The 14,283-nt window shown below is 33.7% G+C and overlaps 1 protein-coding gene and 1 non-coding gene across 3 annotated transcripts in view; one reads left to right on the top strand and one right to left on the bottom strand.

Moving 5' to 3' along the window:
- The window catches only part of FSTL5 (follistatin like 5), a 648,108-nt gene that overhangs the window by 112,220 nt on the left and 521,605 nt on the right, over positions 1-14,283 (bottom strand). For both annotated transcript variants that reach the window (XM_049770233.1, XM_049770234.1), the window contains exon 10: positions 2,578-2,604. In XM_049770233.1, coding sequence (XP_049626190.1) covers positions 2,578-2,604 — 27 coding nt within the window. The remainder of the gene's footprint in view (positions 1-2,577; positions 2,605-14,283) is intronic.
- Positions 10,867-10,973, top strand: LOC126004638 (U6 spliceosomal RNA). The gene has a single exon (XR_007493906.1). It is a non-coding gene; the product is annotated as a U6 spliceosomal RNA (small nuclear RNA).

The following is a 14,283-nucleotide window of genomic DNA, read 5'->3' as shown; positions in this document are numbered from 1 at the left end:
CTCTTTCTTTTTCTTTTTTCTTTCTTTCTTTTCTTTCTTTTCTTTCTTTCTTTCTTCTTTCCTTTTCTTTCTTTCTTCTTTCTTTTCTTCTTTCTTTCTTTCTTTCTTTTCTTTCTCTCTTTTTCTTTCTTTCTTTCTTTTCTTTATTTCTCTTCCTTCCTTCCTTCCTTCCTTCCTTCCTCCTTCCTTCCTTCCTTCCTTCCTTCCTTCCTTCCTTCCTTCCTTCCTTCCTTCCTTCCTTCCTTCCTTCCTTCCTTCCGTCTTTCCTCCCTCCCTCCCTCTCTTTATCCCTCCCTCCCTCTGTCCCTCCATCCCTCCCTCTCTCTGTTCCTCCCTCCCCCTCCCTCCGTCCCTCCCTCCCTGTCTCTCAGTCTTTATTTATTTATTTATTTATTTATTTATTTATTTATTTATTGCCTTTTGGCCCATATCCAGTAACACTCGGGGATTACTCTTGGCTATGTGATCAGAAATCGCTCCAGTTTGGGGGACCGTATGAGATACCATGGGATCAAAACCTGATCTGTCCTAGGTTAGCCACATGCAAGGCAAATGCCCTACCACTTGTGCCACTGTTCCTGCCCCTAATGAAAGTTTCTTAAAAATATCAAAAAAGTAAGAAAAGTGACTATTATTTGTCAATAACATATAAGAAATAAAATCATGCAAAGAAAACAATTAATCAATAAAAATATTTTTGAGAGCATATATTAATCACATTGCTAGAAAAATTATATATATACAAAATGTATCTTATACTGAAAGTAATGTTAAACTTAATCCATCAATTTTTAATATTTTGCTATTATTACATGTTAATAATTACAAACAATTAATGTTCATAGTGGTTTCCAAGTAATGTCAAATTATAATAAAGTCTTGCTTAACAAAGCAGAAGAATATTTTTATTTGTTTTTTAAATTTTTTAAAAAATAATTAATTTGGTGCCACACTGGCAATGCTTGGGTTTTTTCTTGCTTCTGCACTCAAGTCACTTCTGGGCAGTAGGTGAGTACCTTATGGGATGCCAGGTTAGCTTCATGCAAGGCAAGCAACCTACTCACAGTGCTGTCTCTCTGGCCTCACAAAGCTTAACCTCAGAGTAGCTACTAGAGTTCCAACTGTAATTGAAGCATTGTATTAAATAACTAGTTCATTGAGATCAAATAACCAAATTCCTAGTAATTAATCAGCAAAATCAGATCTCTGGTAGTTTATTTATTACTTTAAGAATTTATCCTATCAGGGCTGAAGAGATAGCACAATGGTGGAGCATTTGCCTTGCATATGGCTGACCAGGGAGGGACTAATTTTGATTCCAGGCATTTCATATGGTTGCCCAGACTGCAAGGAGTGATTGCTGAGTGCAGAGCCAGGAGTAACCTCTGAGCACCGCCGGGTGTGGCCCAAAAACTAATCAATCGATCAATAAATAAAGTTTAAAAACTGTTTTAAAAGAAAGAATTTATCTTTTCATTACATTGATACAGTTAAATCAATTTCTTTAATACCTACAGAAATATTTATTTGATTTTAAGAGGGAAATAGTATAAAAATATACCTAACAGATATATCAATATTAATTTTTATAATAAATTAAATATTACATACAAATGTGAACTACCCAAATTCCAAGAGGAAATATTTACACCAGAGCCTTATTAATAAAATACTTTAAGTAAATTTAACAATATATTTAAAAAGAAAAATTAACTCAAAAAATATATCGTATTGTAAATATTATGAACAAAATTAACATTGCTAAATTATTAAAATGATTTGCAGCTTCTGAGCATAACTTTTAGAGCTAATAGTCACTCCAAATCATATAAGAAAATACAATTGGGAAGAATACTATTGAGTAAGATGAAATGCATAAGGCAACAATTTTGGTCATTGCTTATTAAATGAAAGTACAATGATGAACTATAGCATTTTTTTTAAGAATTTAACTTTAAAACTGGAACACTATGAGTTATTTGAATACCTGATGGAATGCTTTTTCCCAACCTTTGCGACTAAATAAATAATAAAAACAATAATAAAAATGACAATGGCTTCCATTTGTTCACTATTGATTATATTAAAGAACTGATAGATTTAATAATTATAAATAGCTACTCTTTAGAGAAAAGATTACTGTGGACCCTAAGGGCCTATTCATGTAAGTGAATAGTCAAGAATTAATTGGTAAGAATTTTAACCAGAATCCTAATGACTATAACATATTTCTGCATATTATTATTGTATGCCGTTGGCAAATTAGTAATTTGTAAGTTAATCCACACATAAAAGTGCTTAGGTACTTTCCATATATTATAAATTCAATATATTTTAAGTTTCAGATCATAAAATTAATTACAGTGATTTTTCAAAATATAGTAATTTTCTGGTTTTATGTTGCTAATAAATTGAACTAATATGATAACTATTTAAATGGTGTATGTTTACACAGGTTATTGAAATAAAATACAATATTGAATCAAAACAAGTACACATATGACAAGTATCAAATCAACAAAACTATTAAAATTTAGGGAAAATAAGCACAACAATAAAAGTAATGAAATCTATTACCTTCTTCTCTCCATAATATGTTAGCTACTGAAGCATGTTAAGAAGAAAAATAAAAGAAAATAAGTAAAGAGAACTTCAATTGTATAATGCTATAAATGACTATTTAAAACGTCACAGTCTCTAGAATATAGTATGAGTAAAAAGTAAGGAAAATGAATTTGAGAAACAGCTATGTGTTAGTAATGTAATCAATTCTAGGATTAGCTAATATCACTCTCCATATTCCTTTCAGCAGCCATTGCTTTGGAAAAACTATTTTTGTTATTAAACAGAACATTTTATACATCACTGGAAAGGATGGTACATTCAAGTTAATTTTCTTAATACTCATTTAGAATAAGAATTGGCCATCAAAACTAGTTATTTTACAGTATATTTAAAATCATGATTGAAAAATATGCTTTTAAATTTTGAATAACCATAATAAATAATATTAGTATCACTATGCAATATTCCTAAGCAAGAAATGTTCTTGTAAATACAAGATTCTGAATGCAGAGTACTCTATTTTTTTTTTTTTTTGGTTTTTTTGGGCCACACCCGGTAATGCTCAGGGGTTACTCCTGGCTATGTGCTCAGAAGTTGCTCCTGGCTTGGGGGACCATATGGGACACCGGGGGATCAAACCATGGTCCGTCCAAGGCTAAGGCAAGGCAAGGCAGGCACCTTACCTTTAGCGCCACCGCCCGGCCCCGAGTACTCTATTTTTAAACATTCTTTCTATATAAAACCAGGGAGAATGAGAACACATATACATAAATCTTTATTCTAGTGTAAAAACTATTTCAAATTAATTTTTCTTGACCAAATTATTAAATGTTGAGTAAGGATTAAATGAATAAAATGTATATAATAAGACAAGTTTTAAAATTACCAATTAGCACCATCACAAGGTTAGGGGGAAAAAAACCATATGGCTCGCAACAGCAACAATAAAAAAAAAAAGAGGACAAATGTAATAGAATATATACATAATGGAATAATATGCAATTATCAAAAAGACGAAACCATACAATTTGCTGTAACATTTATGGAAATAGAAGCTATCATCTTAAGCAAAATAAGACAGATAGAGGACAGAAACAGCTTGACTCAGTTATATGGTAGAGAGAGCAAATAATAAAAAGGTAGTATAGGGGCCGGGCGGTGGCACTAGAGGTAAGGTGCCTGCCTTGCCTGCGCTAGCCTTGGATGGACCGCGGTTCGATCCCCCAGTGTCCCATATGGTCCCCCAAGCCAGGAGCGACTTCTGAGCGCATAGCCAGGAGTAACCCCTGAGCGTCACGGGTGTGGCCAAAAAACAAAAACAAAAAAAAAACAAAAAACAAAAAGCAAAAAAAAATAAAAAAAATAAAAAGGTAGTATAGAACAATGTCAAACACTCGGCGTAATATTCATATGACCAAGAAAATGGGAAGGAAATAAAGGGGATGAAGAAGCAGATTTTATTCTGCCTCTTCATAAAAGCAATATAAGGATATTGGCAAGCATATTGGATACTTTGGTGCAGTAATATTTTCCCCCTATTTTTTTTATTATAACACCCTTATTTATTAAAATGTTCAAAATACAGTTGTTTAAGGCATTAAATGTTCAAACATCAGTCTCATCACCAGTGTAACCAGTGCCCCCAATTTCCCACCCACTAGTATAACTTGAATCCATGCAAGCATAAATTTACCTTATATTGATTTCGTAAGACAACACAAAGGGATTATCAAAATTTAAATAAATATGGGTCATTTTGAATTTATTCTTATATCTCAGTATCTAAGGATTTATTCGGTTGTGGTTGATGCTAATTGACCTTTTGCATTACTGTTTATGCTCACGGCAATTGGTAGATTACTATGTAACTTTTTTATCCTGTGATACTACTGGGCTCACAATGTTATAAAATATTGAGTTGTTGCATGGCCAAATTTAGCCAAAAAATCCAGGATTTATAGCCCTAGAACAATTTTGATGACTTGGAAGTTTGATAAAAATTAACTTGCTGACCATTTCTGTAAGAGGGTGTTGGGTGTAGCAATTGGGTTGCTACATGCAGAAAGGGGAATCCGTTTCTGATAATGCCACTGAGATCTCAGGCCAGACCAGAGTATCTGGGAAGAAATTGGTGGCGAAGATTTTCTTTTTTGAGCAGCTAGAAGAGCCAGGCTGTTTTTCTGCCAGGAAGATAGCACCTATGTGCTAATGCAGTAACTTTAAGAGTTATAGATTTATTTGTTTTGGTGTGGTTATTGAAGTTGTTGTCTCCATTCATATTTATTTTTTCTTCCTTTCTTTTCTTCCTTTATGTGCTCTGCCATGTTTTTTATCTCAAGACCATGGCCTTTATGGGGTGCTTATCTTTATTGTTGGAGTGTTCACTGGATGTTTTATTCGACACTTCTTTTTGTACTGTGTGGTGTTCCACTTCCTTTTTCCCCTTCTTCTCTCAAAACTAGGATGAAAGCTTCCAGAAGGACTCTGCCCATTTTCGGCGTATTTGATTTTTTTTCCCAGTTTATTACTTTTATCTTCTTCAAACAAAACACATAACTTGAACTATCTAGTCCCGCCTTCCAACTAGAGTGGGAAATAAGGGAGGTACCAAGACCAAACAGGTGTAGGACCACTAAGTAGTTAGCTAGGCACAGAGGGGACCACTTATTCTGGCAGCCCCCGGGGGGTGAGGGAGGAGGATATGGGAGGTAGGACAGGAACGGAGGTGGAGGGAGGACAATTCGGTGATGGAATTCCCCTAATTATATGTTAATATGTACCTAAAATATTATTGTCAATGATATGTGGGCCACTATGATTAAAATAAAAAATATATTAAAAAAAAGAGTTATAGATGGTTTCTATGGTCCTCCATTAAGTTTTTCTAAGTGATTACCAATGTAAACTTTATAACCCCACTCCAAGGCAAGCTGAGACAACCCAAGAAAGAAGAATTAGCAATGGGTTAATGGGGCTATCTATTACTTAAGTAAGATAGATTTTCAGGGGACATTTTTTGAATTTTTTTGTTTGTTTTTTGTTTTGTTTTGTTTTTGTTTGTTTTTGGGCCACACCCAGTGACGCTCAGGGGTTACTTCTGACTATGTGCTCAGAAATCGCTCCTGGCTTGGGGGACCATATGGGTCACCAGAGGAATAGAACAGCGGTCTGTCCTAGGCTAGCGCAAGCAAGGCAGATGCCTTACTGCTTGCGCCATTATTCTGGCCCCGAATTATTTCTTTCTTTGAGAAGTGGGGAATAGTCCAAATAAATTTGGAAGCATATGATCTTATTTTCTTTAACAATGAATTTGGACTAAAACACAAACACCTTCCCCCGCCTCTTTGTATGAAATACTATAGAAAAACTTACTGCATTCCTTAATAAAGCATAAGGTTTCTCATTTGAAATATTTAACTTATAATTGATTAATAATTGTCTCAAAAATTTTATCAATTCAATACTCAATTATGATTTAACCAAATGTAATCTTTTATTTTTCTGAAGCTAATGCATGTCTTATATAATGAAAACAATAGTTCATGGAACATATGCCAAACAGCAGTTTCATTCATGATGGTTTTATCAGTTGCCTATTTTATTATTAAAGATTTGAAATTACATTCAAAGTGATGGCACTCATATCAAAAAGCTGCCCCAATGTGTAAATATATGTGCAGTTAAGTAATATAAGAACAATAGCAAAATATAGTGAACTAAAGAGCAGTATGCTATAATATTCAATGTCTCTTTTCTTGGCTACTTATGTATAAATATATTGGATTTCCAACTAAATGCATTTATTTTCTGCCCTTGCCTTTATAAGATTAGATTTCAATACAGTAAGACATTTTTGATAAACTGTATGTATGTTAAGATAACATTTTAGCTTTATGTATTATTGACTGACTCTCTTGGATTTAAGAAATTGATTTAATTTAACAAGGCAAGTGCAAAGGGAAATGTTAAAAGAAAATGTAGATAAAAATTTAATGTATATGATAAAAATGTATGGATAGTAGGCTGCTATTTGAAATTTCATCAAATAAAATAGGGGAAAACTGCTATATTTTACCTAGAAAGTTATATACGGCACATATAATGTCTAACATTAGCCAAAGTCAAAGGTATGCTAAAATGAAACCGATTTTTTTTTAGCTTGTGACTGCATGGATTGTCACCCTGTGTCAGACAGTAGATACTAATATACTATAGTCATAACATTCATTATAGTACATCACACAGAGGCTGATTAGGAATGCATAGTCTTAATTTTAAAAAAAATGGTGAGGTGGCATAATCTTATGGTGGTGGTAACTAAATACAATAATTATGAAATGAATGATCAATGCTGGGTATCAAAAATATGACAATTCACAGAGTATGACTGTTTATGATAAATTAATGCAGGATTATGTGAAAGGGAGGAAGAGACAATGAACAACATCAGAGAGAAAAAAGAGCATGTGACTCATTCTATTGCTATCATCTGGGTTTGAAATTTAATATATATCTCACTAATTTACATCTCCTGTCAAATATACACAGATTTTGAAGCACTGTATACTTAACCAAAAAAACTCTTAGAACCCAGTGAATATAACATCAAGATAGCCTAAAAACAGTTATTATTTTGAAAGACATATACAAAATGTAAATCCATGTTTTGCTATGCCAAACCAAATTATCATGCTATCTCCACTGAGTATTTCATAATATATCAAAATGTTTAAAAAAAAATCAGTCTCTTCTTCCTTTCTCCACTATATTTTTAAGTTTTTCCTTAATAGACATTTTCCAAAAATCTGTAAGAACAATAAAAGCTAGCAGTTGGCAGCCCCCAAGAAGTGATTCAAAATAATCATATAAAGCCATAAGGCTCATTGTATCCTGTCTTTAGAAATTAAGTTATTCACCCTGAATGACTTAGTTTGAGTGTGGGAATATAGCACAAGGTTGTGTGTAAAGGAGAAGAAGGTCAAAATACTGTCCTGAATATCACATATTAGGGTAGGATCTATACTATAAAAACATATTTCAAGGAAAAAAAACAGATAACATATTCCTAGCTAAATAACCAACTTAATAGGGAATCTCAAGCAAAAACATTTTATCATAATATACATAGAAAATTTGATATATTCCGGGGCCGGGCGGTGGCGCTGGAGGTAAGGTGCCTGCCTTACCTGCGCTAGCCTAGGAGGCGGACCGCGGTTCGATCCCCCGGCGTCCCATATGGTCCCCCAAGCCAGGAGCGACTTCTGAGCGCATAGCCAGGAGTAACCCCTGAGCGTTACCTGGTGTGGCCCAAAAACCAAAAAAAAAAAAAAAAAAAAAAAAAAAAGAAAATTTGATATATTCCACAAAAATATTCTAGAAATAATAAGTCAATACAGAAAAGTGGCAGACTTCAAAATAAATACACAGAAATTTGTTGCTTTTTTTTTTTTTTGGTTTTTGGGTCACACCCGGCAGTGCTCAGGGGTTACTCCTGGCTGTTTGCTCAGAAATAGCTCCTGGCAGGCACGGGGGACCATATGGGACACCGGGATTAGAACCAACCACCTTTGGTCCTGGATCGGCTGCTTGCAAGGCAAATGCCGCTGTGCTATCTCTCCGGGCCCAATTTGTTGCATTTTAAGCTCAATGAGATCAAAGAGAATACTTTAAAATGCCATTCAAAATCATATGCCTCCCCCCAAAGAAGAGATTATGATTTAAATTTAACAAAGAAGGTAAAATGATTACTTAGTAAAAAGTATAAATCACAAAAGAAATAAAGAAGACAGAATTACAGGGAAATTTTTCATGAACTGGAGGGATGGATGAAGTTCATTTGGTCTTCTTAGGGATGCAGTAATAGTATAGGAGTAGGGTGTTTGCCTTGCATGTGACCAATTCAACTCGGTTGAATCCCCATATGGCCCACCAGAGTCCCACTGGGACTGATCCCTGAGTACAAAGCCTAGATTGACCACCCTCTCCTGAACTGTCATCCTATCCAGAGCACAATGCATTCCCATCAAAAATCTCCACAAGGCATTTTTGAAGGGCAAGGCAAGGAACAAAGCCTGTTAACATTTTTATAGAGCTGTAAAACTATCCCTGAAATTCAAAGCAATTCCCAGGGGGGACTATGATGGGAGTAGTTGCATTTCCTTACTTTAAATTATATGATTAGTTGATCATAATCAAACATATGTTATATTGGGATAATGGCAAACTCTTAGACCATTAAAATTGGCAACACAAAGATAAGTACTTAGATATTCTGATAGTTACTGTATGACAAGAGAGTTATTGATGATGTGAAGAAGTCTTTCAACAAATGGTAAGGAAAAGAGATACAACAACAAAAAACCTCAAACTATACAGAAAATTTAATTCGAATGGAATCAAAGACCTTCATAATGATAGAAGTGAAAGGGACAAGAAGTTTTTGCTTTTTATAAATGCGTATAGTTTAAGTTTGAAGTTTCCCTAAGCTTACAAGGCATCCTGTTTTGTGACCTTTAGAGCCACAGGCTGGCATTGGCCTAAAAGAGATAAGAATCTGGCTCTACTCAAGGAGGGCAGTATATGCCCAATTTGCTCATCTTTCTGTTATCTTTGCTTGCAAAACTTTTAGTGGTGGTCTGTTAAGCTTTAGCAATTTCTCTTTGTGTAACTTTTAGTGGTGGTCTAAAGATTGTTTCTTTACTTGCTAAATATCTTTCTTTTAACTGAGTTGTGCTGTATTCCTAAGTAATATGTAACAAATGAAAAACTACTTCCATGACATGTGCTGTCCCTTTGGAAAAGTGTTCTATAAAAATGGTTCGGGGTCTTTAGCTCTGTGGTTCATCCCTGGGCACTGACCCTGGTGTCACCCTGGCACCAGAAAAATAAATCACCCTTTGCAAAATTGCATGGCTTCCGAATTTCCTTGAAAAGCTTGAGACACTGCTGGAGAGAGAGGGGGACTGATCCCCGCACCTCAACAGAAGAAACCTTAGTTTTCCCTTACCAGCTGCTGTGAACAACCCCAGTTTTTACTCCCCCAATCTACATTTTAAATATTCCTGTAATTATCCAGGGCCATAAAATTCTATCCTGGTTTACTCTCACCCAGATAATGTTTAATGCCTAAGGAAAATAACCTAACACAAGACACAGACCAGCCCTTCCATTCTGTAGGACCCTTGCATTCTTCTTAACAATCTTATCAGTTGATAAGTAAAAAATTCAAAAAGCCTTTAAGGCTTACACAAAGACTCATTTGTCTTACAAAATCTCTCACAACAATACTTAATATAGTCCATACTTAATTTAATCCTAAACTATGTTCTTTCCCACATGGTGAGTTCCCTTTTTTTTCTCTTCTGCTTTCTAATAAACTTGCCTACATTCTAATTCTGAGTCTAAGAATCTTTACAACTAATTATTAAGATAACTGAAGTTTGTTATATGAATCATTTGTGATAAAATTTATCATTCCTAACTTCAAACACTAGTTTGAAGTCATGTTTAAAGCATTATGGGATATATGTAGTTTATAAAATATATATAAAGTTTAATAACAAGGTAATACTAAGTCACCAAAAATGGTTCATGTCAGGGGTCTGAGTGATGGGGCAAGCTCTAAGACATCTGCTTTGAGTGCGCTAGCCTAAGACTGACCAAGGTTTGATCCTACGGGGTCCCATATGGTCCCCCAAGCCAGGAGCAATTTCTGAGCACAGAGCCACGAGTAACCCCTGAATGTCACCGGGTGTGGTCCAACCCCTCCAAAATTGTTTATGTCAAAGAATCATATAATTTTTCAAAAAATACACAGGTTGATTATAAGTTATCAGAGAACAACTTTTTATTAATACTGATTTATAAGGAAATTGTATAAAATGCAAAGATTCTGGTAACATAAAAATTTATGATCGTGAAATGAGTTAAGAAGTTAAATCTGCTTAAAACAGTTCCTGGAACATATCAACAGATTTCGTGTATATTTCCATATATAAACATATTTTTAATATAAAATATACTTTGACAAACATAGCAGAGTTCTAAACATAATCATATTGTGATTCAAATATAACTTTTAATAGTAAGGAGCCAATAAAACTTAAACTTTGATGTACAGAAAAATATTTTAGCAATTATTTGGCAATTACTATTTCTAAATATTATAAGAAGCCACAGCAGGTTAATATATTTTGCATTAAATAATAACTCATTTCACATGCTGCAAGAGTTCCATATGCTTTTAATTTTCTTTCAGACACAGAATATCTGGGTGGTAACCCATTGGAAAAATATAAACCTGTGCTTGCTTCGGCAGCACATATACTAAAATTGGAACAATACAGAGAAGATTAGCATGACCCCTGTGCAAAGATGATACGCAAATTCGTCAAGTGTTCCATATTTAAAATAAATAAATAGTAACTACATTTTCAATGTTAAATCTCTATTATGAAAATAAATTTACATATAGGTGGTTTTAAGAAATCACTAGTCCTAGAATTTAAATTTTGTATTCTTTATAATTTAAGTGTATGTTAATTATTATAAAAAAAAACTCAGGACTTTAAAAAATTGAAAAATCCTAATACAAAATCTTAGAAAATTGGAACATAAACTTTATAATATTGTTTCAAAGTAATAATAGATGAACTTGAATATTGAATTAGAAGTTATTCCTTTTTAGGGATCATTATTTTTGTTTGCTTTGGGTCATTCCCAGCAATTATGAGAAGATATTCATGGCTCTTGAGCTCAGGCAAAAATCCCTGTTAGAACTAGGGATCAATTCAGGCTTTGTTGAGTGAGGATTAAATCAGTATAGATTACATGCATGACAAGTTCCTAAATGCTCTAACCTAAGTACATTAACCTTTGTACTATCTCTGGATTCTAGATTACTTTCTGTCTGCCTTTTGGGTTGCTTTGCTTTGGTGGCCACCATATTCAGCAGAACTCAGCATATCCTAGCTCTGAGGTGACTCCCTAGAGTGCTCAGAGACCATAACGGGAAGCTGGGATTGAACCTGGACTGGCCCTTTACAAATAGTGTCCCCTGTAATATGTCTTTGATCCAGTAGAAATAATTTCTCAATAGATCTAAGCCAAAAGGCTGAGATGTGATAGAAGATAATCCAAATAGTCTGCAGATGAGTCATTTTACACTGTAAGCTGAAGTTGTTCGCTAAGTAGTCCTTTTGAATGCACACAATTGATCATCGCCTGAGGTCTCTTTGATGGTATTTTTTCCTGAAATAGTTTCCCTTCAGTCTAATTTCATTCTAAAAGTAGTAAGCCTTTGAAACACAGTGTATTTGTTTTGCTTCAATAAATAGAAAGTAAATTATTGGTTTTGCTGAAAGTGACATCATACATTCTAGATGCTTTGATCTGAACTACTCATGGTATTGTCACTAATAATATTTTCTAAAATACTAAGTGGAAATGCTGCTATTTGTAATAATCAATTTGCTTAGTTTTCAAAATAGCATTAGAGAAACTAAATGAAACTAATGGTATTTTTAGCATAAAAATTTATGCTTTATGAATTTAAAAATAAAGAAAAATATAGAATAAAACATATACAAAGCATTTTTTCTATAATAACTAGTATACTTTTAACATTGCTCTATCAAAGCTACTACAAAGTTTCTTGATATTTAATATATACTCTTCAGAAGCCAAAATCCTTTTTTACAAAACATTATCATTAATACTTTCAAATACCTGCAAGAGAGTTTGAGAGTCAGAATTATTTCTCATCATATTAAAAGGGAAAATAAAAAGAAATAGCATCAATATCTTACTTAGTAAGGTAGCCACAGATATCCTGCTACTATTAAATCAGAATTTTAAGTTACCAATGTATTGTTTTATTTAAAACAATATTAAACAAGATAAAGAACTTGAAGTTGTTAAACTGGAGAAACAAATGCTAGAAAATTGTGTATTATGTACGAACTGTTCTGTTCTCCTTCAATGGGCCTCCTTTTCTCTACTCTTCCTTTCAGTAATCACACTCGCAACATAAAGATACTATATTAATGAGAGAAAAATAATGCCAATTGTTCTCTTCCTTTCATTGTAAACACAAAATAAAAGGGCAGACCACATCAGTGTTATTCCAGCAGCTGCAGTAACTGGCAAGAAGAAAAAGACAAAAGATCAAAGATGTTTGGCAGAAAGGAGACAGTAAGATAAAAAATTTAGGCCAAGTAGCTGTAGTGTAGTCAATCACAGCTATAATAATAATGATCATTGGCACCAAAATGTCAGAGCATTTTCATCTGAACCCTTCTAATATCATAATTCTACACATATAAAATGATTAATTACTGATACATACAGGGAAAATAGTTCAACCTGATAATTATTTAATATCATACTTAAAATGAGTATACAATGGATTGAGACTTGGATATAAGACCAAAAGTTCATAAAGGATAAATCAAAATAGATACACTTATAGATATGGCCCTCAGTGATGTCTTGGGGAACTTGATTCCAATGCAAAATCAAAGCAAAACCAGCAAATGAAACCACATTGAATATAAAAGGCTTGTTCAATAAAATAAATCAACATGAAGACAAATAGGCAATTACTGGTTGGAAGATAATGCTTACATCAATAGATTAATTAATGCTTACATCAATAGATTAATTTCCTAAGTGTATAAGACTCATGCAAATCAACAGCAAACATTTTGTTTGTTTGTGTTTTGGGTCACACATGGCAACGCTCAGGGGTTATTCCTGGCTCTGAGCATAGAAATTGGCCCTGGCAGGCTCAAGGGACCATATGGGATGCTGGGAATCGAAACATCTTGGTCCTGGATCTGTTGTGGGCAAGGCAAACATCCTACAGCTATGCTATCTCTCTGGCCCCACAACAAACAGTTCTTAAAAACAATCAATAATTTTAAATGGACAAATGGTTTGCAGTTTCTCTTTGAAGAAATCTCAACATAGAAGTCATGTGGGCTTATGTTTCCTTTAAAATTATATGAGTTTCTTTAAAATGAAACTTAAAATATCCTGTAAGTTACTATATTAGTCTAGGCATTGTATAAAATATATGAAGAGTAATTCAGAAAGAGATGTGCCCTCCGTATAATCATCAACATATTAATTATAAGAGCAGAAACAAAACCTATCTAATGGCCTATATTAATGCAAAAGAAGATGTAACATATGCAAAGAATAGGATACTATACCCAATACTGAAAAAATTAAATTATGCCTTTTATAATAGAATGGGTAAACTGTTTATTTGACCAGACAGTAAAAGGCAATGAAAAGAGTCTGACATATATTGTATAAAAAGGGAAACAAATGAAAACAGACATACACACAAAATTAGTCGTGTGAGGAGGAAAGGCAAGATGTTAAGACAGGAGAACCTGTGTTTGCCAACTCCAGTAATAATAGCATATGTAGAGAAAATTTTTTGACATCTACTTCATAGAAACCAACCTGAAATGCCAATGCAAAAAGCTTTCCAGAGGGACAACAAAATACATGTAGATATTTTGAAAACAGGGAGTCTTTCTTGAAGGAAAAGATCCCATTTTGGGTGACATGCTAATATCTGGAAAAATAAAGTCAAAGTACAACTTTGACAACACAGAAATGTGTAGAAATAAAGAATAAAGCTTCTATTTTGATTTTTATATAATACATTTTTTGGTCCCCCAGCCTGCCAGCAGTGCTTACTGAGCA

This window comes from Suncus etruscus, chromosome 3 (genome assembly GCF_024139225.1).
Source record: "Suncus etruscus isolate mSunEtr1 chromosome 3, mSunEtr1.pri.cur, whole genome shotgun sequence".
Taxonomy (NCBI): Eukaryota; Metazoa; Chordata; class Mammalia; order Eulipotyphla; family Soricidae; genus Suncus; species Suncus etruscus.
Note: the sequence above shows the minus strand (reverse complement) of the source record. Positions and strands in the feature narration are given on the sequence as shown.